At 45.9% G+C, this 26,856-nt stretch overlaps 1 protein-coding gene across 3 annotated transcripts in view; it reads right to left on the bottom strand.

The window, feature by feature from the left end:
- Positions 1–26,856, bottom strand: part of LOC119457830 (homeobox protein Meis1) — a 343,572-nt gene that overhangs the window by 259,861 nt on the left and 56,855 nt on the right. For 2 of the 3 annotated variants that reach the window (XM_037719582.2, XM_037719584.2), the window contains exons 3-5: positions 12,473–12,614; positions 8,718–8,768; positions 6,347–6,397 (exon numbers count right to left, since the gene is read on the bottom strand). In XM_037719582.2, coding sequence (XP_037575510.1) covers positions 6,347–6,397; positions 8,718–8,768; positions 12,473–12,614 — 244 coding nt within the window. Of the gene's footprint in view, positions 1–6,346; positions 6,398–8,717; positions 8,769–9,598; positions 9,650–12,472; positions 12,615–26,856 lie in introns of all 3 variants that reach the window. The other variant, XM_037719581.2, reaches the window with a different exon arrangement.

A 26,856-nucleotide genomic window follows, 5' to 3' on the forward strand; every position in this document is an offset into this window, starting at 1 on the left:
AGCGGGGTTATAGGATGAGGAGGAGGCCTTTTTTGCCTTCTGCCGCTTGCTTTGCTTTGCTTGCTGGCTTTGGCTTGGCTTGGCCGTATATGTATACGCGTTCGTCGTCGTTGGGGTCAGCAGGACGTTCACCTCGCGCACACACACAGACGCTGCACCATTCCTGCATGCAGACGCCAACCCATCCCCTCCCTACACAACTCGGTCTCGAACGAGGTTAGAGTTGCAGAAGAGTCCGCGTTGAGAGCAACGCCGCCACAAGCCGAGTAGCAGACGACGAAGCAGAAGAAGAACAACAACAGCAGAAGATGAAAAGAAAGAGCCTACGCAGACGCTGACTTCACGGCAGAGAAAGAGCTAGATGAGTACTTCTTAGAGGTACGCCAGAGTTGGAGACAGTGAGAGAGAGGGACTGAGTCGTATAAATATCTGGGGATCGGAGACAGGGCGGCGGTGTTGTTGGAGAACACGCGGGCAGAGCGTCACAAGTGCAGCGAGCCAGTTAGAGAATGAGAAAGAGAAAGGTGGAGGGTGTATGTGCGAGACCTGTAAGTATAGTTTAGGCGTGACCAAGGGCGTGACGTGTGTCGGCCATGCGCCAAAGCTGAGGCGCACGCTTGTTGCACCGCGGTTGTATTGGTTGACCGGGAGGTGAACCCGTATATAGCGTGTTCGAGCGAGGAACGATCGATTCCAGGAATCGCCCGAAGATTCCGAGCTTCTCTTACTCGGAAGAAATGTGTCATTCCTTCGACAGTATACTGAGATTGATGGATAAGATCGATAAGATAGATGGATGTGTTTAGATAGATATGTTTAGAAAGATCGATATTATTAGATAGATCATATCTATCTAATCAAGGTATAAGTTTTCACGTGACTTGAAGTCGGGTAACGCAGTCCTTAATTGTGTTCCGTAGTAATCCCATGCTTCCTAACGGAGGGCCCAAATTGAATACGCTAGTGCCAAGCCCTCCAAAGAACTTACATAGACGTCTTTCAGCGATGTCTGCATATTATCTACAGAGTGCCTACGTGCGTCTGGTCTTGTATTTTTCTCGATTACCATCTTAAGATTTTTAGCGAACAGCGGTATCAGATGTAAATTACTCGCAATTTTACCAGAGGAAATATCCTTGTCAAAGAAGTGTATGTGTGGACGGGATACTTACTTTATGTGGCCAAGACGACACGTCTAAAAGGCGCGATATACGTCTGCAAGAAGTGTATACGAACAATCTACCGACTGTCTAAATTGGCTTTTATCAGTGTCCTACTCCGAGGCTGCGAATCACTCGCTTTCCGCCATCGATATCTGCCGCCCCTTCAGCGCACACACCGTCGCACCGATCTCGGTCTGCGCATAAGATAAGTGTGGAAGGCAAAGACGTCTACAAGAGGTCTGCAGATATCCCACAGATTGTCTCGATTCCTTTCTACAAGGCACGAACAGGCGAAAGTGGCCAGTCGCAACGATCACACATTGGAAACCACACTTCTCAGGACAAAAGAAACGTGCACGCACCGATCTCAGTCTGCGCATAAGACGTCCGGAAGGCAAATATGTCTACAACAGGTCTTCAGATACCCCACAGATTGTCTCGATTCCTTTTTTACAAGGCAGGAACCACCGAATGTGGCCAGTCGCAACGACCACACATTGGAAACCAGACTTCTCAGGACAAAAACAAGTCCACGCACCGATCTCAGTCTGCGCATAAGATGTGTGGAAGGCAAAGACGTCTACAAGAGGTTTGCAGATATCCCACAGATTGTCTCGATTCCTTTCTACAAGGCAATGAACAACCGAACGTGGCCAACCCCAACGACCACACATTGGAAACCAGACTTCGCCGGCCAAATAGAAACAAGTCTACGCGTCGTTCTACGAGAGAACAGGGAGAGAGAGGGGGGGGGGGGGGTAAGCAAGCAGGCAGGCCAGCATGCGCGAAATCCTGGGCCGGCCATGGCCGGCAGGCGCCCTTGGGGTGGCGTTGGCTTGGGACGTTCAAAGCCAAGTCAAGCCGGGCACGCAAAAGAAAAAAAAAAGCCACGGCAGATAGGAACAAGCAGGAACTGTTTCTGAGAGATGGCCGAACTCCGCGCAGCACATCGTCGTGCCCACGGCCGCCATTGCGGCGGGAAACCAGACTTCACAGCGGGGGTCCCCTCCACGAGCCATGCTGCAGGAGAGGCAACGGGCGGTGCATGCAAGACGCTTCTTTCTATGTCATTCTGTTTCTTTTGTCTCTCTCTCTTTTTCTTTATTCTTAGCACAGGCACGCCAGGGCTAGTGCGGCTTGTATGCTCTCCACCATCGACTCCGTGGCGCCAGGGAGTCGGGGCTGTTGCGAATGCAAAAGGCAAGGGACAAATCGTCTTCACCGCAGCAGCTGCATTCCGATGGCTCTCTGAATTGCGTTCGCGCGCCGAGAGCGTGCAAGAAGAAAGAAAGAGAAGTAGAAGAAGGAAGGAAGGGTGCTCAGCAGAGTACGCGCCACCAAGTTGGAACGCCATTATCATCATCAATCCCCGAATCACAGAAGAGGCGTGATCGAACAACGACAACAACTAGACGAGAATTCCCGACGGGCGCGAAGTGCCACCTACCTTAGCTTTTTTTTCTTTACAGTCCTAAATTGTTTTTTTCCCTAGATCCAATTTAAAAACACAATTCTTTCAAATTCTATTTGCACTCGACGCCCGCTTCTGGGCTGATCGCCCAGAAGCGTGCGACGAGTTTCTAAGGTCGTCACCTTACCATAAGCAGCATCAAGTTGGTGTGGCGCAGTACTTTTGAAAGCAGAGCCAATCCGCTCTATGGCATGCACATAGCGGTCCCACTGCTTCCACATGATCTTACCAAAGAGGGTAACAAACTGTCCCAAGTGTTTTTCTCGCTTATATATATCGAATCTGAAGAGGATCACAAAACAGTTCGATATATAGGCAACTCGATATATAAAATAAAAAGTTATGTACAGAAATTTACAAGGGGATTTTACAGCTGCTCTATATACACAATAATTCGCTATATGCGAGTTCGATATATCCGGGTTCGACTGTAGTACCGGAGAACAGCTCCAGGTTCCTGTTCTACGAGTAAAATCAGCCTCGCCTGCCTCTAAGAAAGAAAAAAAGAAAGAAAGAGAAGAAAAGAAACGAGAACTATAGACAAACACGCCACGCTGCAAGTCCTCAAATCCGTGCTCCCTTCCTATCCAAACTCCGCGACTGCCGCTTCAACCTCCTACACCCGGACCGCGGCAAACTCGCAATCTTCTTTCAACGTGCCTGCCTGCCTTATACCTCGCCCGCGCTTGCACCATTATTTTCTATCCAACCTCCGTCTCGCAAGGAGAACCGCCTCGCGCACACTTGCATCAAAGCGCTGCACACACACACCCTGTATGCAACAGGGCACGGCTTGCGTACGGAGAGCTCCACCGAAGCCGTCCGTCAGCGAAGCAGCGGCAAGACGAGCATCGCCGTCCCCATTCGCCGACGAGGGGCCCGCCGCGCATCTCTTGATTACAGTGCTTGTCACTCACACGTGGCAGTTGCCCGGTGGGCGTATCGGAGCGCCGCCGTGGATGCGTGGCCAAGTCGTCGCGCCTCTCAGACGCGATCTCCGTGTGGCTCAGCCACCGGGCGAGCTTGCTCGGCGCGGCGCGCCCGAGTCGTACGAGAGAAAAAAAGAAAATGGCCGGCCCTCCCTTCGGGTCTTCTGCTTCTTCGTTCGGCCTTTCTTTCTGCAGCGAGGAATTTGCGAACGCTGAGATTGCCCGACGCACCGTATGTGTATATGTATAGCAGCTGCGGCTGGAGGCTTCGCCTTCTAGCAATTACGTCTATATCCTATCAAGGTGGCCGACTACTGCGTCGGTTTATACGAGAGAGAGAAAAAAAAGATTTTTATTGAAATGCAGAGAATTCTACCGGTGTGTGCGTATACGCCTATATGCTCCATCTCACGAAAGTCGTTTTTTCAGCACTCTGGAAGCTGCACGATCCCTTAGCCAATAGGAATTCCCGAATAAATGAAATATACTCGTAAAATATTACAGAGCACAGCAAAACAGTCAAGCCGGCGAAAAGTCGAAGCTCCCCGCCGTGTTATTCATCACCATGACGGAATATTGTCGTTGTTGCAATACTCGCAGTACTGTGAAATATAAACGCCGTTAGAGATGAAATTGAAAAACTTCACCAGTAAGATATGCGTTCGCTCTGTGTCCAGCGTCCTCACTTTGTGCCTCGTCTTTACGCGTTGCGTGTGGTCTGCGTACGCACACGTGCTAATAGAGAAAGTATAGAACGGAGAGTTCGCGGCAGCACATCCCTTCTTACCTATACCATTGTCTACGTAACAAGTGGCCCGCGGAGCCGTCCTTGTCCATCGTATACGTGTACGGATACACTATAAAAACGCATCACCACAGCATAGCTCGCCGTTACTGGTACGAGTTCGAGTTGCCGTTATTGATTTTTATACTTCTTTGTTCGTTTCCTTCTCGGGCCTGTAACGCCAGCGTGGCCGGTCACGCCGTGCGTATACCGTATAGGACACTCGCGCACGCCAGCAGAACGCAGCCGTCCGGAAGAGTCCCGGAGGTTCCAACCACGGACTACCAAAAAAAGAAAACGAAGCCAACAAGCGGACGAACGGAAGAAAGCAAAAACAATACAATTCGCCGCATCATGCGGAGATAATGCCGAGCCGTGTGCAAAGAACAACAACAAGAAGAAGAGGTAACGCCGCAGCGTCCCGGGACGCTAGGGGGCGTAGCCGTCACCGCGCCGCCGTGCGGACACAATGGCGGAGGCCGACGCTCAAACTAAGCGTGACATGACGGCTCCGTGACAGGTACCCATCACGACCTGCAGAAATGCCGGCTAGAGAAAAAGTCCCCGGTGGTTGTTGTTTTCCCTGGCATTTCCTCTTTTCTTTTTTTTTTATCTCTATCGTTGTCTTCTCCCTCTTTCCTTTTTTTTTTTCTTTTCGTTTTTTGCTTAACTCTGTTCGAAGAGGCTTCGCGTAACGTCTAAGCAAAAAACTTGGAAAACAAATCCGAGGACAGTAGAACGCACCAAGTGGCGATTCGAGAATCGAAACAGCTAGTCCCACTCCATCCCGAGGCCATCGCGGACACAAAAGGCCAAGGTCTCGCGGTCTTAAAAAAAAACATGAAGGACAAGACGAAGGCGTTCAGCGTAGCGGGCACATGTTCTCATCTCTTACAAAAGTTGGTATATAGAAATTCTGTTGCGTTCCTGTTGACTTGTTGCCGCATTCACAGTATGCGTTTTGTTGAAATGAAGTTGAGTATACGACGTGCGCGTTTTCGTCCAGCAGTTAGGCAAAAAATAGACGTGACGATAACGATGATGATGATAATAGGACGGTGCGCAGGTATGAATCTCGGAACCGGCATAGAAGGCGCCGCAAGCAAACGTTCGGTCGCATTCCAGAAGCATAACGCATAGTGCGGATAAAATTAAGCGTCGTAAGTACTTGCTGGCAGGCTACTTGATTCGACACGCTTACTGAGATGTGCAGTCGGGAACAAACGTTTAAGGAACACGAGATTTGCGACGAAAAAAAAAAACCTGAATTCCCCGCAAATTCACCGCACAGTGATCCTTTAAAATAGAAGCAGCACTCCGTACGAGAGAAGAAACTCACATTCCGTCGTACAATTCGCGTCCTTTATAAACATTTACGGCCGACTATGCACCAAGCGCTTAATAGGAGAAAGGGACTAAGGACGAGAAGTTGCGATTCAGCGTTAGGCCTAGTACCCCTTAAATGGGCACAATACAGAGCAAGCGTCAAGTTAAATACGTATAAAGTAGACAACTTCCGGAACCCCGAAAACAGTCCATTATACAATACACTCAAAGATCTCTTTTCACCTACGTTCCATATAGCAAGTGAAACAATTTTCTTGCAAATATGTCCCTCTTACTAAGTGATACCTATGTGTGACGAGATTAAGAGCGATACGCAGTAGCAGAGACAAGAAGCTTCGCCGAAGGAAGAGACGACGCTGAAATACATTCGTTTAACAGAAGTGCCACTTAGTAAGTGGCACATTTTTTTTTTTTTCGTGGCGTTCCACTTAGCTAGTGAAACTTATATGTGAAACCCTGGTTAGGCGTGCATTGCACTCGGGGAGTTAGCAACGCCAGCAAAGACGGATCTTGTCCCCCGCTTGTAAAAGATGCGTCGGCTTTCGAGTCCTTTTTCAACGAGTATACGAAATCGATCGCCGTTCGCAAAACGCACCGGTATTCGGTGTCAAGATTATGCACGCAAAAGAGGTCGAAGGCGCGGAACACTCACCTTTTCGAGCTCTAGAAGGTGAAACCTGAGAACTTGGATGGCTTGCACCATCTGTCGGGATTCATACAAGGAGGAGGAGAAAACGAGACAAGGATCAGTTGTATAGCTGTTTGCAGCACACATGAAAAAGTTCAAAATTGAAACCGCAAGGCGTACAGCATAAGCCTGAAAAAAGAGGGCGAAGCTGGCTGCGTCTGCAGGCTTAGCAGCGGCGAATGGATTTTTTTTTTTTTTGATTTTAGAAGGGCGCCATCACATTTATATATATGGACTTATATATGGATTTTATACGGTATCTCCAGCCGCCTCCGAACACTTTATCTACTGTGTAGACGCTGCCGTATTCAACAAGAAAGGCAAGCGAAATGCCGTTTTGTGGTTCAACTTTTAGAGAGACTAATTAAGAGTTGATTGGAAATATTGTTGTGAACGCTGATTCTTACAAGTGAGTGTTCTCGCTCCAGGTTCACTTGAAGATGTGATATTTGAAAGCGCTGTCGGCATATGTTTGTGTGTTTTGTACATGCGTCTATTGTGCGCGTGCGCGTGTGCGTGTGTGTGTGCGCGTGTCGTGGACATGTATTTATATGTGTTTGTGTGCGTGTGTGTTTTATACGCATGCGTTGTGCGCTGTTTGTGTTTTTGCGTGTGTGAGAGAGAGAACGTATTGCGGATACCAGTGTATTTTATTGCCCAGTGTCATGGGCTTTCATTACCTAACGCATTCGCAGGGTTTTCTAAATGTTGCTGAACATAATAAACACATTAGCTGCTCGTCATGTGCCGATTGTACGCCATTTGTCGTTTGCAGCACTCAATTCATTGCAAATAATGTGTACTTCATCAGTGTTTGGTTCTTACTGTTTTGTTTAAGTGATGTTTACTGCTGCTGCTTTTGTTACAAGTTTCAGGATGCCAGTGACACCCTCGGTACCCCTATAGAGATGTTTTAGGGGCAATGTAGGTATGTGTAATAAATAAATTAATATAACGTCTGCTCTCATGTGTATGCTGACAAGCAAAACAGTGTTCCCAAATTGGCATGACGCTTCGTACTTGGAAGTTTTTTTTTTTTTTTTATCGCAGCCTTTGCGCATATTGTCAATCAACCGTTGTGATTTGAAGACATTGTCGGAAAGTTGGTAGCGGCATTTTCATCAAAACTGCGTGGCCTTTCGCCAGCTGTCACAAATACGCCTTCTGTTTAACGCGCTCTGGTGTTACAAAGGCGGAATAAGAAGACGCGAAACGCTGGAGATTTTAGAACAACACACGGGGAAAAAAAAGAGAACTTCGTCTCAAGAAAAACTGAGCACCGTACAGAAAGCCAGAGTTAGCATCAGGTGATCGAATTGTCCCTGGCGACTACACCTCCGCCATCGTGGCTGGTCAGCGCACGAAACGCCGATCAAGAGAGAGTTTTAGCAGCCCTGGGGCAACGTGTGCCGTACATACACAACGACAAGGGGCCCGACAGTAGCCGCGTTAGAATTTTTAGGGTCGGTTGCGCGCATGCGCCGAGAAGCTTAGCACATACATAGTGCCGTATACTGGGAATCGCGGGGTCGAATTTACCATTCTGTCGTAGCTAAAGAGTTCTATCTTAATGCACGCGCATTCCAGCTATCGTATCAATCTATCGAATTGGTTATTCTGCCGACTTTTTGCTGCCTTCACTAGACATTCTAGAAAGGATAGAACTGACAATGACTGTATCGCGTGCCCCGTTCGTTCGTCTCATTTCGTTGCTAGAAATATAGCTTTACGCAATGAGCGACCACGCTCCACTTATCTTCTGCCACGAGGATGCTGACATGGCGAAAAACTTTGCATGATACCATTTTGCACCTCAACAACATGTCCCCCCGAAGGTAACAAACAAAACCTCAGCAGGAGGACAGCGGATTTTCACGATTACTTTTTGTAGGTACTGGCACAGACGTACGGTGTACTATATTCGCGAAGGCCATTTTCGGCTCTCTTTCTGTCGTTCAAAAAGAAAGACATAGGGGTGAAAACAAAGCATGTTTCCAAGCCATTACGATTGGACACTGTCACGGGACGCCTACGCCAGCGTGGTTGTGATGCCGTCTACGGTATTCAGCTAGCACAGCTTAACGACGATAGGCCACAAGTTAAGCTATAATGATCTGCAATATCTCATCGCGAACACCTCCGACGGGCGAAGAGCTTTCGCAATTTCGGACCTCCTGATCAGATGATACGAGCTCGGGCTTCCGGCATTTCGCACAATTGAAATCATGCAGGCAAGGTTATACGTACAGCGTGGTTAGACAAAAAAAATGCACGTCATTCTGGGTAGGGAAGGGCGGGAGTAATAGGGGTAATAGGGTCTCCAGGAGATACTTACGAGGCTGTCTAACTCAGGGTTGGGAAGGTAATATTGTTTGTCTTGCCTCGTCTGAAAGACAAACAAAAACAAAGGGGGCGGGGGAAGGGGGTGGGAGTGGTGGGGGAGGGGGTTGTTCGGAGCAAGAGAGAGAGAGAGAGACGAAGCAAAAAAAAAAAAGGGAGTGTACAGAGGAAGGAATTGGGAAAGAGGGCGTAGGCAGCGGATCGTGCAAGGTATCGGGAGAAAGATTAAATTAGGGAGATGCGGGAAAGTACGTTGCAGGTTAGGGAGCACGGGTGAGTAGTGCATGCCAGAACAGAGGAAGTCGGGAAGTTCATCGGAGGCAGTCGTCACAAAAAAAAAAAGAAAGAAAAATACGAGTAAGGTTTGAACGCGCCGGTGTGCCAACGTTTGGGATGCAGCGATTTGGCAGCGGTAATTGGATGAAAAAAATGAAAGGTTAGCAGGACGTAGAGGCCACAAATGAAACAATAACAGACACAGTTTAGTTTCAATTCGCATTCCATTGTTCAAGCAAGCGTACGGGCGTTTATTAGCGAACGTAGGGTAAGCAAGAGGAACAGTCGCAGCGAATTCGGAGACAGAGGGCAGAGGCGTCAGCAGAACAAGCACGCAGCAAAACGTTCACGCAGCCAGAAAAAAAATATAAATAATAGGAAGTGCAAGCAAACAGGAAAATCACCACACGCAAGCACAATGTGACGTAGGCAGCATCGACGAGAGATGGCAGCAAAAGTCACATTAGGTGAAAAAAAAAAATGTGTTGGCGGTGGCAGAATAGCGAGACAGAAAATTGTGGGTTGGTGGAAGGGGGAAGGGAACATGGGGGAGAGGGGTTTTCGTCGGTTAAGAACATGGTCAATAAAAATGGTACTTACAAGAGAGTCTAACTCCTCATTCGAAGTGTATTGAGGATATTCGGTCATTATCTGTAATGCAGAAGAACGGGAAGATAGGAAGAAGCGGAGGGATAGAGAGATAGATGAGAAAGGAGAAAAGATAGAGAGAGATGGGCATGAAAAGAAAGAGAGATGCGACTCTGTGAAGACATGCAAACAACGTGTACAGCGCGGTACATACAACAATGTAGCAATGACGGCAACTGCAATCACCCAAAAATGATGGCAAAGGCGAACAGGCTCCACTCAACGACAAAAGTGCATTTAGACAGTCTATAGACGTCTTGCAGACCACTTCGCATTTTTCGAAACTTGCCCCTTTTTGCTAATAAAAGCTCATGTACTTTTTGCATACGAACAAAACCTATTAACAAATCGGTTTCTTTTGGCCTCATATTGCAGTCTATAGAAACCCGAATGGGTTATCTGAAAAGGATGAAGACATTTCTCGGCACGACAATCAGGAAAATAGGTCTGCAGGTTGCCACACACAGTGTTTCAGGGCATGTCTACAGGCGTTTTACAGACTGTCTAAACTTTTTTTTTTTTCTTGGGGGGGGGGGGGGGGGGGGCACAGATAACCAATAAGTCACTTTTAAGCTGGTAAAAACACTAGAAGGTGATCCTCGTCGTCCGCAAGAGAACATGGGCGGCGAAAACTAATCAGCAACTTTCCGCACTAAAGTTAGTGTCACGACCACAGAGACAATGACGACATCGTGACGTCACACGCGTGCTGACTTGCGCAGCATTTCGCTCGCATTCGGGCTTTTTTTATTGCGCGGCAAAAGCTCACGAACATTTGCATGCCGACAACATCTCCACTCACCACTAGAATACAACCAATTTTTTTTTTTTTCATTTTACGTTACACAACTATCACTCAATTCAGCTGGGTGATTGCCTAAATGTGAGACAATTCCGGTGTTTCACGTTATATGAATACGTTACTCGAAGATCGAGCTCTGAGCTGCAATTCTCTTAATGCATTTCATATGTCAGCGGATAATAATTTGACTCATAATAGTATAAACGATGCACAACGTCGCATACGTTACACAAAGGCTTTCGTGTCAGAGATGCGAGAGCTGCTACGAAATTTAAGAAACTGACACGCCCAGTCAGGAAAACGTACGGCAAAGATGCAAATATGCCTAGATAGTCCCATATATAAACATTCGCATCCGAACAAAAGAAATGCCTCGAGAGTCAGCACTATACGCCGTGGAGAAACAAGACGTACGACGTTGAACTATAACAAACTTCTCTAAAAGGGATGGCGCAACACGCCCGAGTCGACTTGTCAGCGAGACAAATACCAACTAACTGTCCTATTCGACGTCTTCACGCGTCGTCCATTGACGGGCTCGGCTGTGACGGGATCGGCAAAAAGGCAATGCCCCTGCCTGTCACGCATTTATCATACTACATGTCTCCCAACCAGATGCTATGTAAAGACGTTCTCGTGACGGCTTTCGGAGTGACAGCCGCGAAATTTATTTGCCTATACGCTTTCTCAAGGAATACAAACGTTCCATCAACGAAGGCAATCGCTTCTTCCACTTTCTAGATGCTGAGAAGTGCAAATAAAACGAATGATTTAGCGTAAAACATATGCTTCGCACGCGCTCGGATTGGAAGCGGTTATTGCAAAACACCCACTTCATTAGATAGTTTTAGAATAGGGGGCGCAAGTGGCTTGCGTACGCAAGAACAAGGGGCCACGGTATTGCGCATGCGCAGACTCCTACGTCTCGGCTGCGCATGCGTAGTACCGTGGCCCCTGGTTCTTGCGTACGCAAGCCACTTGCGCCCCCTATTCTAAACTCTCTAATGATTCACTCCGGTCCTTGAACTCGTTTGCCGGGCCAGCAGATTGCACTCTGCAATACCGCGCAAATCTAGCTCAATGTCATCCAATAAAAGAATAAAGGAGAAAGTACTTCTAAATCCTGTGGGAGTGAGCGCTTATTATATACAACTCCATTTACGTGAATTCGCGCACTTTACTGTGGAGTCAGTTAAATGAGTGCGGGTCCGCGAAGACTGAACTCGTCCACGGTAATGTTTGACATACGGCTCCCACTGGAGAGTACGGGAACAGCCTTGAAATGGAGTCAAAATATGGGTCAAAGGGAGTTTACACCCACCATTAGTCCTGTAATGCTCAATGCGTCACATATATGCTTCGACGAGTTTGATATCTCAAGATTTTAAGCTCGGGAAACCTGACGCGTAGCCCATAGCAGCGGTATTGATGCGCTGGAGCGAGTTTTCGGTTGTGCGTAGTACAATAAACCAATTAATTACTAATTAAGTGATGACTCACAAAACGTTGCAGTGTTTGTTTATGCGCTGACGTCACGGCGTCAACTAAAGGTGAACAGGTTCAAATTTTCCTTGGAGTGGAACTTGGTTGGGGCATTACAGGGTTAAAAAGGGAACTACTCCACAGCTGAATATATTAGCTGCGTGTGCACTTATGAACCCTATCAGAAGAGTCAATAGGTCAATAATAAAAAAAGTGTATACAGCATCCACCAGAACGAGAACTAGGTGATGTTTTGGTGCTCGTTGCTATGCTAGCTGATTCATACTTGTTACGGTGTAAGTATACATATAGGACAAGTACAGGACAGGGCAGGAAAAGAGCGTCTTTCCGCTCTTTTGTTGTCCCGTAGCTGTCCCGGTCTTACTTCAATTTCTTTGGCGTCCTATTACATCGTAATAAGTCTGAACCAGCTAGCGCAGTAACAAGTAGTAAAAAGTCAACTCGTTGTGGTTCTGGTTTATTGGTTAACCGGCACCACGATGACCTGGCGGTACCAGTTCGAGAGACGGAAACGGGCGTACCTGCTTGGCGAACACCGCGATGTCCTCGTTGAAGGATTCGGAGGAACACACGTCCCCACCGGCGATGCCCGGCTCCCGAGGTGTACAGGTGGCCAGCTCGCACTTCTCAAAGATCAGTGCCAACAGGGGAAACAGTGGGTGTCTGCAAACATTGGAGAAGAAGAAGATGAAAATCGCACGTTGAGTCTACGCAAAAGGGTACTTAAAGGTGTGACACTGAACAGTGATCAGGCTGAAGAGTATGAAAGACAGATTATGGACGACCACATCTTGTAAGTCACTGGTGCAGCATCTCTGTAAAACCGGTCTGCATGCTTATATTTAACTCCATCATGACGTCATGCCGCGTGGCAACCCAAGCGAAAAGAACCAAGGAGTCTACGAGGACAACTTCGATAATAACTGTTCGCACCAATTTAGTCGTTGTTTTAACCAAACTACACGAGTCGCAGCAAAGTGTAGCCCAATAAGGAATGTGGCTGGAGCCGAGTGGCATTTCGACGAAGTGGACATGTCTTTGTCAGGGCAGAAACACGTCCACTTCTCGAGACGCAGGCTGCAGCGAGTTCAACCAGTGTTCATCACTTCAAACCGCCGTGTTCCTGTGAACCTTCTTCGTCTTGTTTGAAGACAACGGACAAGTGCTGTTTCAGCTGTAGTGCAATACAGTACAATGGCAATAAAATACGATATAACCGAGGCTTTTGAATACAAGTATTAGTTCGAACTATACAACAATTTAGAGGAAGAGGGCGACTTGAAGCGATCGCCAATGGTCGAACAATGTCTCTGAAGCTATCGTTTCGGCAAAAGAACTTGTCTGGGACGTGCCCTGACACAGACACCATGTCATACATTTGAATGAAGTACTAATCCATGTAGGCCATGTCGAACAGATCATGTATCAACTGTTTCCTTTTTTATCGAAGTTCGAACGTAAAGCTCGTGAAATTAGAAGAAATATAACAACCAAAAAGCACACGCAAGACGTTCTTCTGTCAAGCAGCGAAGCGTGCGAGCCCTTGAGAGACAGAAGACGAGGCTATCAAATGTAAATTAAATACACAGTCAGTCTTCCGGAACATCGGATGTCGAGCGCGTTGGTGCGGTCGATTGATGAATTTGCAAACGGAGGAGTAGTGGTTAACGAAGGCAAGGTTGAGTTTGATTAAAGACACGCCTGGTTTCACCTGTCGAGGCCGGTCGACGCGTCAAAGCAGTTCGCACCGAAGCGGATGCGTTGGCGAACGCACTGCTCTGCGAATGTCTTAATAAGAAGAGTGAAGATCGCCAGGCTAAACCCGCCTGTTGCTACAATTCACCACCACCACCACCACCACAATAAACGAGTTGGTATTGATTCGTGTAGAAAAAAAATTATCGCAAAAACAAACAAAGATGATGTGTTCTTTTCCCTACGTCATTGCTTTTCGCACTGATTTTGTTATTTGTTTTAACGTGGATGTCGGTTGTATAGGTTGTGTGAGAAGAGAACGCGAAAGAGTTCGCTACCTTAACGTCTATATTGTTCTTTATGAACTGCAGACATATGGGAAGGCTATAGTGACCAATAAACCTCTCCCTTAATCGCGGGGTGTCACACAGCTGCCCGGCGGCTGCTCTGTGCCCTTACATGAATTTGCACAGTATATATATTGGCTATAGTTGTCTTGTAGGCCGCTTTGCCTTTTGGACTTATCCCTTCGGCTATTCAAAGTTTATATATCGATAGACAAAAGTCGTTGGAGCGATAATACCACCGGGAAGCTGCGCGCTTATGTAAATAAATTCAGTATGTAGATTGTCTATAGACGTTTTGTAGACCCTTCTGCCGCCTTAGTGACTAGTCAATTTCGGCTATTTAAGGTAGACATAAAACCTGAATACTAAATTCATCAGGAAGCTAGCGTCGCCAGGAGCCGTGCCCTCATAAAATAAACTTGGTACACAGATTGTCATACACATCTTGTAGACCACTTTGCCAAACTAGTTAACTTTTACAGTTGATATACTGTCAACAGAGCAAAGTCTATTTCATTTGGTGTATTGTAGTAGACTTCCGAACTGGTAATTTTCAGAATATCTATACGTCGACAATACGAGTAAGGTCATAACTCAGCAGGCTTCCTATAAACAGCCTGGCGACGTTAAACAAAAACGTCTATAAGACTTCCAAAATGTTTCGAAGTCTATATGGACAATAATCGACCAAAGAAAATAGACTTGTTAGTCTTTTCTCTGCGCACCATTTATAGACATTGTACAGCCACCAAGCGAGTCTATAAAAAAGACAGCGACCTACAAAACCACCACCGACAATGTATAGACTGTATTTGAAGCTGAAAGGCGCACTGTCGGTAAACCGCACCTTGATTTCCAGCGGTTAAGAAATAAATCAGACACGATAGGGTAGATGTCGGGCTTGTTAGTGTGCTTTAAGTTTATTTTCCCCGAGGGAAGCCAGCTCGCCAAATTAATCGTTAAACAGTCGAACGCCTAATATATATAACTCGCACATAACGAACTATTGCGTATAACGAACAGCAGTAAAATCCCCTTGAAAATTTTTGTATAATATCCTTATTTTATATATCGAAATACGTATATATCGAACTTTTTTGTAATCCCCTTCAGATTCGATATATCCGGGTTCGGCTGTATATTGATCGCCACCTTCTTACAACAAACACCGCATTATTTCGCTTTTTTTTTTTCTTCTTCATCACAAAGTTGGACAGCTCTAAACACAAGAGACTGCACCGGAGCGGCACGCACGCCAGTCACAAGACAAAAAGCCGCTCGCTCGCATTGTTAGGCGCGACCATAATGCAATCACCAACAATGATAATGACGCCGGGTTGATGCGCGCGCGCGCGCGCGCCGGACCGCACTTGTCACCTCCGAAAGCTCGCCGCGAATCGGACACGCTTTGGGGAACGCATCTCATTTGCATATCGCGAGCCGTCGCTATACGGCTTCGTTCAGTCCCGCGCAGCTAGCTCCGCGCGCACAATGGACGGCCGCCAGGAGGCGCGCGCGTCGCTTGCGATGAAGAATGCTTTTTCGCCCGCCCCAGTGCACTATGCATGTCATTACGCGCCGCCGACCCGTCGCGGGGGACGTGCGTGTAGTGCGTACTATAACGCCTGCGCCATTTAAATATACACTCGTGCGAAACGCGAGTGTACTGTATATTATAGATTCCCGTCGCTGTCACAGAGCGAGCACCCCCTGGTGTCAGCCTCGTCCTCGCGGTCGCCGCCATTTTGAGAAGAAAACTCGGAACGGACAGACTACCTGTGTATGTATGTATGTATGTATGTATGTATGTATGTATGTATGTATGTATGTATGTATGTATGTATGTATGTATGTATGTATGCATGTATGTATGCATGTATGTATGTATGTATGTATGTATGTATGTATGTATGTATGTATGTATGTATGTATGTATGTATGTATGCATGTATGTATGCATGCATGCATGCATGCATGCATGCATGTATGTATGTATGCATGTATGCATGTATGCATGTATGTATGTATGTCTGTGTGTATGCATGTATGCATGCATGCATGTATGTATGTACGTATGCATGTACGTATGTATGCATGTACGTACGTATGTATGCATGTACGTACGTATGTATGCATGTACGTACGTATATATGCATGTACGTACGTATATATGCATGTACGTACGTATATATGCATGTACGTATGCATGCGTGCGTGCGTGTGTGCGTGTGTTCGGTTACTACCAGGGCCGTTGAAGCGTTACAGATAGGAGTAGTAAATATTTACATAGATCCATAAAATAAGGAGACTTCTTGACATACGTGATGAAGAAGCGCAGATTTGAAAGCTTCAGGTTCAGAACGGCTATAAATTGGCTATAGATAGCAGAGTTACGGCCCTACCCTCTTTGCCAATGTCTGCAGTTTTTCTGCACAAACGAAAGCATGTGAGCAACAACGTAAGAACGAAAATACTTTTTGACAAGTTTTATCCACACACAGCGTGTATACCTCATAAAGCCAAGGCGACATGTCTGTAAGAAGACTACGGTAAGTGGTCACCAAGAAGTCGATAGACGACACACAGACTGCACAAATTCATTTTTGTAAGGGCTAGACGCACAGTTACCACCCCAAATCCAAAACCACTGCCCTCGATGCGCCCTTTGCAGCCCCTGATTGCACTGTTCACCTTACAAAAAGCTGCCCTAGAAATTCTGACGTCTTTCTGTTGACTTCTTGTTGCATCCAGTCGCACTTACGTTGATACGCAACCGAACAACAAGCGCCATTTTTTGCGGGGGTCCATTAACCGGCGGCGCGCTTCTAAGAGGACCTCCAGCCCAACGGCATTTAAGTTTTCAAAAGACAAGCTCGGTGTAACGTCCACACCTATCATCCGCGCGCACCGCGCATGATAGCGCGCGGCATCCCAGGGGAAACGCTCTCGAAGTATAACAACTTGACGCAGCGACAGCTGTCTGGGCACACAGAATCTTCCGGCAGGCCGAGCAGCCCGAAGAGGCGAGATAATATGCTAAGTCGCGGATATGAGACTACAGCCGTCCTCGCCTAACAGGCCCCCAGGAGTAGGCGCGAAACGGCAGCCCATGCAGGCAAGCAGTTCACACCTTACGAATAAACATCCCGCAGAAGAGAGACCGTCGCAGAACACTACCGCCACCCCCCCCCCCCCAACTATCGCCCCCCCCCCCCCTTCCCACTACCAACGGCCCACCTTCTACAAACTCCGGACTCGAAGCGAACCTGGCATAAAGGAAACCGACAAAACAAAAAATGAACCAGAGAAACAAGGCTACATCACGCTCGGCTGTCTGCGCAGTTGCCGACTCTAAAATGCGCATACATTTGCGATATTTTTTTTTTTTTTTTCGTCAGGCTGGCATATAGAAGAAGCAGGCGGTCGGGCTAGCTAGCTCGCTCGCCGCAGGTGCGTTTCTCGACCGATGGCCTTTTTTGTTGTTTTGCTTCTTCGACTCGCGACGCTCCGATATGTATTTTTTTTTTTTTTTTTTTTTTCCCCACTGCTCATGGCTCGCAGGAGGCGAGCAAACAAGCGATGCCTCCTATATTCACGTCGTTTCGACAGTCGGCGCAGCTATAGCAGTGGCCGGTTTTCTCATTTCTTTCATGTTAGCCTTTTTTTTTTCTGTTTTTTTTTTTTTTTCCCGGGCCGCCCGCCTGCGCAGAAACTGCAGTCTTTGTTGCCGGCTGCGTGAGACGACGTCACCAACTGCAGCAACAACATCTACAACGCGAGAGAGAGGCGCAGCAAAAGCAGGTTACAGCGATGACGCGGACGGTGTCGTCGACTCGCAGGTCCTATATGCTGTGTAGCAGATTTTTATGAAGACGTCGGATCGGCGCCATTTGGTGACGCTGATGAACACGCAGCGATGTCATTACCGGCAGAACGAGAGCAGCCTCTCGCTCCATCGCGCGACACCCTACTGAGAGATCGAACCTCGTTTCTGAAGAAACCCGCGTCTTAGCTGCCAACTAACAGGCTCGAAAAGAAATCCGAAAGGACGAATCCCTCGTCGATAAGAGTCTGGCAGCCACAGGTGACTTAGACAGTCTAGAGAAAGTCTAAAGACACTTGACAGTAAACTGTATACACCCTCTGTAAACTATTGCGATAGAATACTCTACGAACAGTCCATAAGATTATAGCAAAACACTTTTTATCGACTATTGGCTACAGATTTTATAGAGAACTCCTGTAACCGGTCTACAGATTGCACTCTTAGCGCTCAATGGTAATCACTATAAAATATTACATGGACAGTCAGTCTGTAGACGTCTGCAGTCAGTCTGTAGAAGTCATGAAATGTGCTTAAACTGCCTAGACCTGTGCTCAAGCGGGGCTCCCATGCATACAAGGAGGAGGCGCCCCTGACTTTAAGCACCGCTCATGGGTTTACACTTTCTACTGACTATTGTCTATCAACTATCTACAGACAAATCCCGCAGCCTCGCCAGTGCAGTCTATCGAGGTTACCTCAGCAGCCCTGACAGTTTCAGCAGCATGGTCTGAGTAGGCTGGTACGAATGTAAGCACTCTGCAACCTCACGAACATACTTTTTTACCGACTCGTTTCTACAGACCACCTACAGAGAACTCGTGTAGGCAGGATTCGATATGCATGGTCGTCAGAGGTCATCGCAGAAGACCTGACACTTCTAGGCAAACGCTCTAAAAATACTCGTCTATAAACACTCTACACACCGACAATCTTATCTTTCATCCCGTCTTGTCTACAGACCCCCTGCAGACAAATCGTATAGCCTAGTCCATGCACTGTCTTTAGAAGTCCTCACACTTCTAGGTGAACGCTCTCCACGTACAGGCATAATATAGCCAATCTACAGACTCACAACCTTACATTTCATCGCCTCTTGTCTATAGACGATCTACAAATAAATCGTATAGCCTAGTCTGTGCACTGTCTTTAGAAGTCCTGACGCGCTCTCCATACACTGTAAGCAAAAATGAGCCGAGATGGGAGTAAATGACTTGTCCTCTAGCGCATTCCCAGATGGGAGTGCGATATACTCCGGTCAGGCGGAGTAAAAAGTTTACTCCCCTGCTGAACGGAGGTTTTGGGTGGAATGATGGGAGTATATGTTTACTCCCCTGTTGAGCTGAACGGAGGGTTTGGGTGGAATGATGGGAGTATATGTTTACACCCATCGCGGAGGTTTTGCAGGAAATTATGGGAATATATGTTTACATCCATCGAGGTGGTTTTGCAGGGAACTATGGGAGCATATGTTTACATCCTTCGAGGAGGTTTTGCAGGGAATTATGGGAATATAGGTTTACATCCATCGAGGTGGTTTTGCAGGCAACTATGGGAGCATATGTTTACTCCCATCAAGGAGGTCTTGCAGGGAACTATGGGATTATATATTTACACCCACCGAGGAGGTTTTGCAGGGAATTATGGGATTATATGTTTACCTTCATCGAGGAGCTTTTGCAGGGAACCATGGGAGCATATGCTTACATCCATCGAGGACGCTTTGCAGGGTACCATTGGAGTATCTTTTTACATTGATTGGGGAGCTTTTGCAAGAGGTGGGAGTATCTGTTCGCATGCATCAGATCAATATTCCGCTCTCAGAATCTTCAATATTAATTTTCCACACTGAGAAATGCACAATATATTGTTTTTCCAAGCTGGAAGATGCACACAAAAGTAGTCAAAGTAGTGCTTTGTAGAAAATAATTTTATTGAACATTGTGAAGCCATTAGAATCCACATGATCACATCATCTAAAGAAAGCAATCCCATCAAACTCAGGCATTCAAAAACGTACATCCTTAACAGCATGGGCTACCATGCAGTCTGGTGTGACAGGGAGTCTTGTCAAAACTTTTTAAGATGGCCTAAAGCACACTTATAAAACCCTATTGTCATAGATTGCACTAACCATGTTATCACCCGCATCATAAATGTTGTGAATATGCAAATACACAGTGGGTGGACTAGTGCAAATTGTACACAGGCAAGAAGGAAGAAATGGATGACACGAGCGCAAGCTCTCAACTGGTTTTCACGATTCTTCCTTTTTGTCCATGTTATTTGCACAACGCACAGTATGAATTGAAAGCAACTCATTCAAGTGCAGGTTCACCCAAGACCATATAAAATACATCAAAAGTACATTTAAACCTGCCACAAGTGCCTAAACAATGTGAAATAGTTTGGAAGTAACAGTTACAGCAGAGCATTCTGTGACATTTGAGTTTGCCAACTTAGACATTGTGGCACTGCAAAAGGAAAAGCAACGAGTAAAGCAGACGTCACTTCTCAGTGATATTGACAAGCGTACGAGAGCTAAAGCAGCAAAAGTTGGGGAAGATGCCAACACACTAATTGCACTTTGAAAATAAATGTTTAAGAAAACGACAGTTCTGGGAGGCAAAACGGTGCTACTTTTACAGTATGAAGCTGGCAGAGTGGACTAAATGAAGCAGAGTTCAGCTTTGCTTTTTGCCCCCTACCGCCGAAAGGCAGACATAGTAGCCAAGAGAGCCATAAGGGATGCTAAAGTGTTCATTTATTGTACCTTGATTTTAAGAGTTGGTAAAAGTGCGTGTTATTAATGGCAGCAACCCATCACAATTCCTTCCACAGATTGACTCTAGGCTGTAGTCTACACTTTGCAGCCCATGGATCAGCAATAATGCTGAAAGAAAAAAACAGTCAGCAAAAAATAAACAAAAGTACCAAAATAATGACTAGCTTTTGTCAGTGATCATCCAAACTGCCTTCCCGACATTCCGCCTGGATAATGCTGCTGGTGTGAAAAGGCTTAGAGCCTAGAACCACCATGTGAGCCCACTTTTGACGATTAAGAGGCAAAAAACAGGCAATGCTGAAGACTGCATTACGAAAGACCATCTGGACTAGTTGAGATGACAACTTTTGGAAGCTTTGTTCCATAACAGCTCGGGAAAAAAAGTAAAAAAAAAGATAACACAGATGTATGCCAATCTGACAGCAAAGCTGTTATAAGGCACTTCTCACACCCTTTAAAAAAACTAGGGGTCTAGTTGCTGGCTAACAGCCTTGCTTGAACAGAAACTGCTGCAGAGCTCGAGCATTGTCAAGGCTGGCTGTTCTTAGAGATGGCCTGCATTCAGGCTAGTAGGTAGTGGGTAAGGGGGGCATCACAAAGAAAAGGAAAACAGCATGCATAATTGGTACATAATATACATGCACGATTAATTGGCATAATAATGAATGATTTCCTGCGTACACTGGATGATTACACAAATATAACAAAGGTACAGTACACATAAGAATAGGCAATTCAATGTTGTATACATAATACAAAAATAGCAACAAAAAATAACAATGGACAAATAAACTGAAGGGTTACATCAGTATTGCATAAAAATATATTGGGCTGGTGACGTTCTAATTAGAGAAAAAAAAGAAACAGTAATACAAGAAAAAGAGCAAAGTGATCCCATAAACAAAAAAGCTAACAGAAGGCATATCATGAGGAAACATTAGAAGGGGACACGCATTTTTGTCGAGACTACGCAATGAAATGCGAAATGAGAAGCTGGCGAAATTTGTCAGGTTTTTTTTCGGAGACTATGGAATCAGGAAAGGCATTCCATAATCAAATGGCACGGGGCCGACCAATTGAATACGTGAATGTCTCCGTATATCCGAGTGAAGCTGAGGTGAATATGTAGCCTGCGTGATGTGCATGGTGCAAATTCAAGCCGCAAGGAAGATTTCCTATCCACATGAACGTCCTTATGAAGCAGAGATAAGAGAGCGAAGTCACAACGGATACTGAGGGATGGAAGGGAAATATCCAGTTTTATTTGTGAAATACTGTAATTGTATGTATAGTTATGAGATAAACCTTGCGGCCCTATTTTGGATAGACTCTAATAAGCTGGTTAGGTTCTTATGGTAAGGTGACCAGATTGGAGAGGCTAATTCGAGCTGTGGGCGAACAAACGTTTGGAAAGCTAGCTTACGGATGTTGGAGGGTGATTTGCGCAGGGTTCGATATACACGGTAACATTTATTTCATGATCGTTGATCATTACATTTCAAAGTATATTTGATGCTCCGAACACGTGTTGCATTCACATTTAATATAGCCGCAAACACTAACTCCCCTTAACAGCGTCGCTGTAAGATAAGCCTCATGGCACTGCAGATATTACACATAAATAAATAAGTAAATAAAAGGTAGATATATAAGCAATGAAACATAAGGTTGACTCTGGTAGCAGAGAAAGGAGACACATTAGACATCACATTAAAATGACATCAGTCATTGGTGTGAACATAGCGCTTAGAACATGCACTACACTTGTAGTTTACGAGCATTAAATGGAGCATGCAGAAAAGTATTAGCTAATTTCATGGCCTGCAAGACCTACGATGCCATGAACTAGTGCCTCAAAATGTGCACTCCTGGTCTTTTGTGCCTCCATTCAAGCCAGTGTATCTATCTCTTTTTCCTGGTTTGCACTGCACCGTTTTCACGTTAAAGGTAAACCATCTCGGTACTGATTGTGCTTGTTAATCATGTCGCCTTACAGCAAAGAAACAGTACTACCAAATGAGACAAAACAAAAGCATGAACACAGTGCTGACTGACAACTGTATGCATTTACTACCATGCTTTGCCTTTTACACACAGAACAAAGCCAAGTAAGGACAATAAAGAAACAGCGAATGGTGAAAGAGCACACAACTAAGGGCAGGAGCCAGTGCACCCGCCTGTCAGACAGATGTATTAGTGGTAGACTAAGTGAGCGTAACAAAGCCAGCAAGCTTGCCTTGCATTGTCAGCAGTGCAAATGTACTGTTTTGCCTGTGTGAAACACTGTTAGGGCCCCTGATAATTTTACAAGAGAAATGGTAGCATTCGAGATTGACTGCTCAACAGATATTTCTGTCAGCAGCCCTTCTCTTAACCTTACAGAACAATAAATCCAAATTACTTGCTTAACCTTAAAAGCCTTGTGGCTTTTTGATACAGAGATACAATGGCATATAACTTGTAATTTACATGCATGTTGCATGCCTGTCTCATGTCTTGTGGTGAGTACCTGTTTGCCATTTTAAATGCAAACCAACCAGCCAAGCTTTATAAAACCTCAACGTGCGACACTGCACATCCTGTGCCACAGGAGCCACGTGTCCCCTGAAAATGTTTTTGAGCTCCAATGCCTTCACACGTGGTTTCGTGTGGCAAAGACCCAAAAAGGCATGCTTGAAAAATGGCGAGCAATCGGGGTGCCTTTTTGGGCTATTCAACACTGAACACCCAAAAACATGCAAAAAGGCACGCCATGCCACCGAGGAGGGATTTCATCTGGAAAATGCGCTGCCTGTCTGTGTAGAGACAGTCCCACGTCGGCTTCTCCAAGTAGACAAGGCGTCAGTGGCACATCGTTCTGTAAAAGAAAGAGTAAAATCACTAACCGAGATTACAGCATTTCCCTGGAGGTATAATAAAAAAATTCCATAATTCCCAACCAATGAACGGGAGCAAAGACATTGCCTTTCTGAATGCCACAACAGGGCCACATCACTGAAACTGCGCAAAATCTTGTGATCTTCAACTAATGCTCAGGCGATGACTGACAACAGTAATGGAAAATGTACAATTATGTCTGGTCACATAGTATTCAACACTGGAAAGTTGAGTACAGTAGTATCTTGTTGATACGATCCTGTTTCGTACTATTTCCCGTCGCCAATCTTTGCGATGGAGAACAGAAAATGACCAAATACAGTTTCACTTTTTCACCTGCTAATACGTTTACAGAAAACACATTCCTTTGGCACCAACAATCAGTACATCGCCAAACTTCGATCACATTGCTATGTACTATTTGAAGACGATGACGTGGACACTTGGATATAGTGGGACATATCCATAAAGGCCGATTTATACTAGGCCAACATGACACCGTTTTTGGCCTGCCGACTGTTCATGACAGCATTTTCCTTCCTTGGCTGGCCGGTTGGCCACAGCGGTTTCCGTCTTGTAAACTGCTGTCGCCAACAGTCGGCAGACCAAAATCGGTGTCGTGTCAGCCTAGTGTGAATCAGCCTTAAGCAATCGCTGGCTGATTTGAGGACGACGTGTCTTGTTTTGATGTTGGCTGGGTTCCATGTTGGCCAGTGCTTGCTACCCCTTATAAGTACACCGTGTAAATAGTTTACCTACTGTGCTTCCACATAACACTATTATATGTTTACCATCCACTAGATCCCATGTGACGAGAAACAGCACAGACAATCGAGAGCAGTAGCCACCTATTGCAGCAGCTTCCCTGCAGTACCTGCTTACCAGTGTCATGTGAAAACACTGGCACACACAGTTTTCTCTTCGGCTACCGGCAAATGACCTTAGAGGTGGAATACACATACAAGGTGGAATTAAATGTTTCCAGACTTGCTCTGTTTTGAACATTGAAACGCTGTCACCTACAAAATAGCTCCCTTGCACATAGAGCGCTCCCAATGTTCCGGTCACTTAGAAAATATATGTTGGAAGTGGTTTTTCCAGATAGAGTCAAGCACCCTCCTCCCACCAGGCTTTATTTTCAAATTTCATGACTCAATAACAAGCTTTATTACAACTTTCGAGCCGAGTTTTTAATTTTGGGAGGAGAGCAAGATAAGCAAGAGCAAGTTCTGATGAATCACCCGCCTTTCACAACTTTGCACAAGCAAGTTTCTTGCCGCAAACATTGTTCCTCTTGCACATTTACTCTACTAATCAGATTTGGCTCCCACTTAATTCACTCGCTTCTCAAGATGAAAAAAAGGCTCAAAGATTGCTTTAATAAAGCTCAAATCATAGAAGGGTGCTTGACTCATTTGGAAAGACATCCAGGGCCGTATCACAAAATGGCAGGAGCACTAGATTGCTGGTCAAGGGTGCTATATGAAAGGTGACAGTGTTTGAATACACAAAAATGACTGTACAAAACAGAGCCAGTCTCGATACCTTTTGATACTACCTCGTATATATACGACTTTTGTCTGTAAAGTATGGAGCCATTTATTTTCTTCCGAAGAAGTGATTCCCTGAAGCATCTGTTGGCAAGTGTGTGTAACACCATCTTTTGCAACTAAACAGTGTTTTTCGGGTTAGTTGCTGTGGCAGCCACTACATGGCATTATGTGGCGGAAAAATCCAGTGTGCACGGTGCCAGAGGTTCAAAGGCAAGGGTATGTAATTGAAAGGGCAGTGCTTGCAGTAAATAAGGAAATTGGGACGCTATCTAAGGCAATCAATTTAAGGCAAGACAAACCTCATCTACAAAGGCAAAGGCTAACAAAAGATTTGTGGCACAAAATGACAAGAAACACAAGAGGGACAGGATAGGATGCCAGACTTTCAACTAGTGTATTTTGAGCAACCCCCCCCCCCACCACCCAAATATATATTTTTCAAGAACGTGCACATGCGGAGAATGCAGATCGTGCAGACAAACTATCTTGCAGCACTATCTACATATAACGATACGGAAGGCACACTAATGCAACCATCTCCCTTCTTAATATGAAAGGCTTCAAGCACTTCACGGGCTTATGTTACTGTACTCCTTCCTATCAGGCACGTCCCCAAACCATGGTACGCCGCCGCATGAAGCACAATGGAATGGCAGGTATGAACCCACACCATTCGTAATCGATAATACGCATTCCCTTAGGCTGTCATTAACACAGCAGCCTGTTTGGCCTATGTAAACATTGCCACAGCTCAACGGAATGTAATAAATGATGCCCACCACGCAATGCATAAGTGGCCTGGCATGCTTCTTTTACAAACAAGTTTGGCCTTTTGGGGAGAAACACAGGCACACAGCTTTGACAACTTGTTAGGTGCCGAGAAAACCACTTGGATGTCACGCCTATTTGCAACTTTTTTCAAGTTGTGGGCAATCTTATGCATGTAAGGTAATAGCAGTGGTCTCTTCTGCATGGCCTCAGGCTTTGGCTGCAGCAGAAAGGATGCATCACTCGCAGAAAAAGTTCTGGTCAGCCTTGTCACGATGATAGCAGTTTGTATTGCGCTTCCTCCTAACTGTCTGTTAAGCCAAGTACCCAGCACAACAAGCTACTTTTGCACAAGCTGGAGTGGCACATAAAAGTGCACATGCTCATTCTAAGAAGTATATGCATGCTTAAATACAGAAATTCTTGTTTTCAGTCGGCAAAATTAGTTTTGCACGATCATTCATTAATTACGATGGAAGATTGGGCGAGTTGGTCATGGTTTATAACGGTGGTGTTGCGTAGCACGTGAAATCAAGGAAAAAGGACAGATGAGTAAAGAGCACTACTTCCAACTGATGTTTATTTGCAGATGAGCATTATTTATAGAGCAGCAAACGAAAGACCACAGAAAAAAGGAAGATACCCAGAGCCAGTGCATCGTTGCCAAGTGAGATCGCTTTTGTTAACATGTACCCACGATTTCCTACACCCTGCCAAGTAATCATTCTCAAGCCGTGAGGGAGCAATGGACGGGATGCTTACGCAGCAGTCACCTAACTTGTAAATATTCTCTGCTTGTATGATTTCTCGGGTTAACTGCGACCTGTGCTTTGCCAATACCACACAATCATAAAGAAAGGAGGCGCATCCACAATCACGGCAATGAATGCCAAGACGACCCTGCACCGCATTGTACACGTTGGTTCGGTGCTCACGCAAGCGGTCGTTGAGACGCCTGCCAGTCTGACCGACATAAGTCTACCGAACTTCAGTGGGATCGAGTAAACGAATCCCTCTGCACGAGACGAAGCGTGGACTGTGGTTGCTGGAGCCCAAA

Source organism: Dermacentor silvarum, chromosome 7, assembly GCF_013339745.2.
Source record: "Dermacentor silvarum isolate Dsil-2018 chromosome 7, BIME_Dsil_1.4, whole genome shotgun sequence".
Taxonomy (NCBI): domain Eukaryota; kingdom Metazoa; phylum Arthropoda; class Arachnida; order Ixodida; family Ixodidae; genus Dermacentor; species Dermacentor silvarum.